Source organism: Brachyhypopomus gauderio, chromosome 17 (genome assembly GCF_052324685.1).
Source record: "Brachyhypopomus gauderio isolate BG-103 chromosome 17, BGAUD_0.2, whole genome shotgun sequence".
Taxonomy (NCBI): domain Eukaryota; kingdom Metazoa; phylum Chordata; class Actinopteri; order Gymnotiformes; family Hypopomidae; genus Brachyhypopomus; species Brachyhypopomus gauderio.
Window position 1 is genome coordinate 12,474,649 of NC_135227.1, and position 7,062 is coordinate 12,481,710.

Consider the following 7,062-nt stretch of genomic DNA (forward strand, 5'->3'; position numbering starts at 1 on the left):
TGTTAATAGCTTTATTTAAATTTTCATGCCATATTGCCAGTTGAGTTTAATTAGAGTTAAACACTAATTATATTGTAAGATTTTATAAAATTGCTGATTTACAAATAACGTTTAGTCAAAATTAACAGCAGGTTAAAATGCAAATTACATTTGACACTTCTCAAAAGTGAGTACCTTGTTTTGAAACCACGGACGTAATTTGGGGACGGGGGGGACGGGACGGGGGGGACGGGACGGGGGGGGGGGGGGGGGGGGGGGGGGGGGGTTATGTCCCCCCCACTTTTTCAAAAGCCGGTTTTGGTCCAGCCCAGTTTTTACGGTTAAAACCAAATATTTAAATAACGACGAAGCCATGTCCCCCCCACTTTTGAAATCAAAATTACGTCCATGTTTGAAACTGTACACACTGGTTAAGGTTTGCAAATTTTGAAGCTTCCAGACCACCTTTCAGCCTTTTTTGTACTATAATACAAAATAAAAGCATGAAATGTTATGTTCACAAACATTACATGGGTTTTGTATCCACTGAAATATGAGTAAAATAGCTTTGCGTGGGTTTAGTGAGGTCTCTTGAGTCAAAGTAAAACAACCTCCATCTCCCTCATCTCAGTCTACTTAGCTCTAACTGACATCATTTATTGAACTGTTAAATGACTTCTAATTGATCACTAATGGGTTTCTCAAATTTGACAAGGAAAAAGTCCCAGTCACAAGCTCAACAATATATGGAACATAAGTGCAGAGATGTGCAGCTCACCACATGACAAATGGTGATGAAAAGCACAGTTCATGAGTGGAAGAATGCAAGACCTTACAACAGTGACAGCTATAGGTGTGCTCACTTATTAAATATAGAGCAACCCTAACCAATAAACTGAAGGGTGGATAAATATTGACATAAGCTCATTTGCCATTAAAGGCTCAGCAAGCAGTTCCATGAAAACCTGACTCAAGAAAAAAATGGTAGAGCTATCGTTTAATTTCTGCAACAACGTTATGAATGCAACATCAGTTTGCTACAAAATGCAGCAGTTTTGTTCTGCAGACACGGAATCAGGTCGTAACAAGCCACGTGACCAGTAATATTAGTTCTGAGTACCCAGTAATTTTAAGCATGAAAATGAACAGGTATATGACTAAACCGGGGTGGCACACGAAGGTCCTTGATCGCTTTGATTGTCTGGAAAAGCTACTTCCGTCTCATAAATCTCATGAAATAAGTTTCACTATTTTTTGTAAAATAAGTTTTAGTATTGAACGTGCGCGCTCATGAGCGTGCGTGATGAGAGTAGGGTGCGTAGAATTTGCGATTATGGACAATCTTAAATTGGTAACCTGACGAATATTCTAATCATCATCGCGAAAAAATAACATCTATTATTGTAATGAAACCTCTTCCACACGATACTTCTATTAGATGATTTATTATAAATGTGCTTGATAAAAAGGAATCATTTACAATGGGGTTTGTGGGTGGGAACATACTTTAATCACTTCCATTTCCTCGCGTATTTAAAAATATCAGTGTCGGTTTTCTGGTTATAAACCTTTTAAAAACCGGCCTTCACGACAATACGAAAGGACAACAGAGTGAAGGTAACGCACTCGTGCGCTTTGGCTCACGCGCGTCCACAAGCACCATACTCAGAGATGACAACTAGCCCACATACACTTTTGTACACTATTCGCCACATTTGAGGCAAATGTTACATTAAGTAGAACAATAAAAAAAACTACGAATAGATGTCCAGGAGTTAAAAGAAAATCATTTTAAAAAAGAAAACTTTTTTTATGAAACTGTTGTCTTGAAAAAGAGCTGACCTGGTTTTTTTTTCCGAGATAGCAGCTTTCTCCCTACAATTTTTCAGAGTTACACATGAATAACAATGTCGCTTGAATCGTTTATATGGTTTCTGTACTGATCAAGCCAATTCTTCAGCTCAGAGATTCGATATCTCTCTGGTCCTCTGCCACCTTGGTAAACAATCTTTCCTTCTTGTAGGATGTAAAGTCTGTCGAAATAAGCTCCATATGCGGCATTAGACGAGTTATCCATGTTGTCGGCGACGACCAAACACCCTGGTACCTCTTGGTTCATTAGCTTCGCAGCTTTTAATCGGTCCTCAAGACAACGATGTTTGGGGATTTGGTAAGGGGCATCAGAACTCACCCATCCATCAGACGGATGCGCCTCTTCAATATACACAAGTAGGGAGTCTGCTACATCAGCGTACTGCTTTATAACCTGCTGAAACGCCTTCAGGCGCGTCATGAACGGCGGTCAGGTACAACTGCCAAAATTTAAAATCAATGGCCTCTTGCCTCTCACATAATCAAGAATTCGGTTCCCTTTTGCGTCTTCAAGCCGAACAACTTCACTGTTAGGCGCTTCATCGCCAAGGTGCGCCGATTTCAAAAAGTCCAGTTTGTGACCGTGCCAGACGGCTTGGAGCGACTCCCAGCTGAACATGCGGTTGGAGTCGGAGACGCAGAGTGGAGGGTCATCGATACTGTCTTCTTGTCCCCTTCTTTGAAGTAAGACCCTTTTCCTTACACACAAAAAATCTAGAAACCACAGCATGAGCGCCGCGACGAGGAAGCGTGGCAGCAAGATAAGACATACAAATGCGTTTTTCAGCGCCTTGAATGTATTCATGTTGTCTAATATGCTACCACGTACACGCGCCTGATCCAATCACTCCACTGTGCGTCCTGAGCCGGTCCAGATCCTCAGCTGTTTGGATCTAGTGTGCTGAACTTGCCTTTTTATAGGACCCGGTAAGGATTTGAATGAACCTCTCTCCGCCTCCGAATCCACAGCGACTCCTCTCTCATGGTGGGGATAAACTACTGCTAACTTCTGGTGGATTGATGGACGCGGACGTAAAGTTCAATGGCCGGGTGTGTTGTCAAAGGTACATATTAATACATTTCAGAACTCCACACTGCATTAGCTCATGCCTAAAACTAGGAAGGTCCAGGCACATCTGGAAAGAACATTCATTCACATATGTAAAAGGCACCTTCATTAAAACACTGACGTTTTACAGGGTGGGGGTCTTTGTAGTTACAAATAATCTAAATAATAAACAATCTACTTTATGTCGAAAATAGCACGTCTTAATGTCATTCAAACATACATTATTTCTTTAGACGAATGTTTGTCCATCTTTCCAGTCAAACTTGTTTGCTGGCCCATATTTACCAAAGGACAGCCCGACAGGCCTGTGCACATCTGGCATCAACAATACTGCTTCGATTTTAACGATCGACGAGAATTTTTGGTGACAATATTCAACTGTAAGTGAACGCGACTGACTCCACATAGCTTAATTCACCACAGAAATAGCAAATAAACGAAAAGATAATCTAATTTAACAGCCGTATAAAGTTTTTTATAGGGACCTGTAGAAATAGTTCAAATAATTTAAATATGTTTGCTTCGTATACGTATTTGTTTCTTTTTAGGCATTAATTTAGCAGCCTTTGGGTGATGGTAGGTCACTAGTCGGCGCTCTTGATTCTGACAAGTAAACCACTAATGAACATCTTGTTTAATTCCATACATCAGTTCGGAAAGATAATCTAAGGATGCGAATGAGACATAAATATCTGTTTTCACAACAGTTCACAAAAGTAAACAACACACAATAACTTTGTTACATAGCTTATATTAACACAATAGTTAAGGCATGCTTCACTTGAAATCGTTAATATAGCCGGCAATTCTTAACTTGAGCCAGGAAGTCCGCAGCTGCGTCACTGGAGATGTGAAACACGCACCAACTACATGGATGATCTGAATGGAAAGAAAAAATAAATCAAACTTAAACATATCGACATAGGTTTTAGCACAAGAGTAGACGTCAAACGGTTATTTATGCTTCATCTATCCTATTTAACATAATACTATTGATAGAAGAGGCGTTTAAAACAGCATCAGACACAAATAGTTTAGCTATACTGCATATACATTCTAAACCAGAATCATAATTTGTCGTAGGCATTATGAACATTTTAGGAAATAGTCGAGGTTAAAAAAGATTTGGTTTGTTAAACTTTCAATGTAGCATTTTAAGCAACCGTACAAAATAAACCGTCACCATGGTAAACAATTTTAAAAGTGCAAAATAGCATGTCCAGTTCTTTACACACAAGTAAAACTGCACGGATAAATGTGTAAATGTTTTAAAGACGATTCTCTAAGCATAAGCTCAACATGTGCACACAATTCCAGCCACAATAGAAACATTTCATTTTACTGAAATTTCAAACCCTCCAGGATTGACATGTGCATAACACAATGTGGATGTATTTATCCATACCATGCAACCCTATTTTGTGAGTATTAAATTGAGGTGAATATACAAACATATGAGTATACAAACAAAGTACACATAACAGAAATATCTAATTTTTACATTTGTGTGGTGTCCTATGCTTTGCAAACTGACTTATTGAACTGTGTGAAACAAGCATGACCTCTGGGATCTGTGCCCTGATAAAAGATGTCTTGACAGATTTTTACATTTTGTCTTGACAAAATTTTACAGACTCCCCCCACCCCCATATTTTATTTTATTTTTTTATGTCTAAGTAATTCAAAAATCTTACTTACACCAGTCAGGTCATACACAAACAGGTCATACACAAACTAGGGTATGGAATGTAAATCCAGCTTGCCCATTTTGATAAAAATGCATTATGTAAAGCACGTAAAGGAGTGAACAACGGTGTAAAGGAGTGAACAAAGGTGTGTGCCATCCAGTTTACCTGCAACATACAGAATTTAAGCCACAAATACATCTGAGGTGAAATAATCAGGAATAATATAACCACAGGTTACTACAGGTTTTAACAATGAACCAGACAGTTATTTAATTAATAAAGTTACTTTACTAAAGTTGACACAAATAAACAACCACTGGTTTTGGAACAATGGTTTATATTTTAGCAGATCAGGGTTTATAGTAGATTTTCTATGCACAAGTCCCCTTTTGTAATTCACAAGTGTTTCCATGATCTCCAAAATAGAATCAATGGTTTCTTGGGGGTTATCACTGTCAATGTATCAATGCAAAAGTAAATTAGGTAGACTGTGTGGGACACATAGGCCTCAGTGCACTCCATGATACAATTAATATCAAGAAGAGGAGACATAAAGTGCATATTCTAAGCTTCAGAAGAAGGAAAACCATTGTTTAAGGGGTGGGCCGAAATACTTTGTCTAAAATTAGTTTTAAAAGTTTAAAACATTTGATATGATCCTATTACCCCAAGACAATGCCTTGCAGAAAGGGGTTGTCTTGCAGACTATTAAGACATCATAGTCAAGCATGCTCAAGCTCAAGTCACTTTTACTTCACTATATAAATGTGATTATTGCCAAACCACCACACACAATATGTTCTTTTTGCTTTATAAATGAACAAATAAAATTAAAAGGAGTTGAGAGGTGCAAAGCTTGCAATGGGTAATTTATTTATGAAGAGAGAAACATCCATAACAGGAACTCAAAATAGGAAAATGGACACCTCGATAAAAAAACTGGTTACTCTCTTACTTTTATCAAAGCTTTACTTTCTTCCTATCTTAAAATCTTACATTACATAACACATTCGGTAATATCAAAGTAAAGTGTAGTTTTTGATAAGGAATTATTGGAATTCAGATTAATTCATGTTGATATGACAAAGCATATACATAACTCTGAAGCTCAAAGGGTCTTTAACATTATTAGAACACAATGTTTTAAAACTATTTTATTGAATATTACCATTACTAACCGTCGCTCATCATCTAAAATACATAACTAACTACTATTAGCTGACTAATAGAAATAAATCTACATCTGTACTTACAGAGTTCTATCACTTCAATGTTACAGCAGTCCATGTATAAATTAATTTCTTTTCAGTATTTTTTATCCACTTTATCCACAGCGATTACCACAGTTGATGTGTTTCATAGGAAGATGAGGAATAAGGTGTAATTTGTGTAGAAGTGTAGTGTAGAAGTAAATGTGTAGAAGTGCTAATCAAACAGTTAACAAGCTTGCTCAGAATCTGCCATCAGACAGGCCGTAAACAGAGCACAACTCCCAACAGAATTTAACGAGAAATGTTAAGAAACTCCATCATTCTTCAGTATAATGGGTTATGTAGAAATTCTGAAATAGAAGACTATCCACATCAATAGCAACATACCAAGAAGAGATAATTCCACCAAATCCTGTGACTGAAATATGTCCACTATTTTACAGGCATTTTACAGCTTTATTATGTATGGGTCACATGAACACTTAATTAATGCTTCATAAAAAGTTTTATGGATCAGCGTTCTCTGGTCAAACATATCAGAAACAGTTACATTTTCAAATACAAAAACTTTGAAAAGATCAATACATTTTCTAACAGTGCTTTGCAACTGCAAAGTTGCTTGCTATAATAAGTGAACAGTATAAATTGGGCAAAATGTCACCAACACACACCCACCCACACACACCCACACATGCGTGCGCACAGACACGTGCACACACACGCGCACACACAACTACCTACCTCAATGTTTCCTTATATCTGTGGAATTTTCCATAAACATTTAATACATTTTAATTAATTGTATAAATGGCTTAGACTAAAGGCAACCTGATTTTATTTAATTAATTCACCCTATTAAATTAAATAATGAATTGAAAACAGAAAAGCTACCCAAGTCACTATTAACTCTCAAATCAAATCAATAAAATCTTAATACAAGGGTTGCAGATGAAGAAAGGAAATCTATGATGTGTAGAATTTATTAAGTGTTAAACTAAAGCCATGCAGAGGTAACCAGTTTAATGTTAGGTTTTTATATATATTTTCAATTATTATAATTTATTTTTTTAAATTAAATAAATGATTTCCATGTGTTAGGATTTTAAAGTTATAAATAATAAACATATATTTCGATGATCAGTTTAAGAATCATTTGTATGTCTACTAATATTAAGTGTTATTAAGTGGGGTATAAATGAACATCATGGCATGTAAAACAGCATGCACACTATGTTTAGGCTGG

The 7,062-nt window shown here is 36.8% G+C and overlaps 1 protein-coding gene across 1 annotated transcript; it reads right to left on the reverse strand.

The window, feature by feature from the left end:
• Window positions 1-312: 312 nt before the first annotated feature.
• On the reverse strand, window positions 313-2,921 carry dio3a (iodothyronine deiodinase 3a). Its single transcript, XM_076978300.1, has one exon. It carries the CDS (start codon window positions 2,654-2,656, stop codon window positions 1,871-1,873), a length of 786 nt encoding a protein of 261 aa, XP_076834415.1. The 5' UTR covers window positions 2,657-2,921; the 3' UTR covers window positions 313-1,870.
• Between the last annotated feature and the right edge of the window lie 4,141 nt (window positions 2,922-7,062).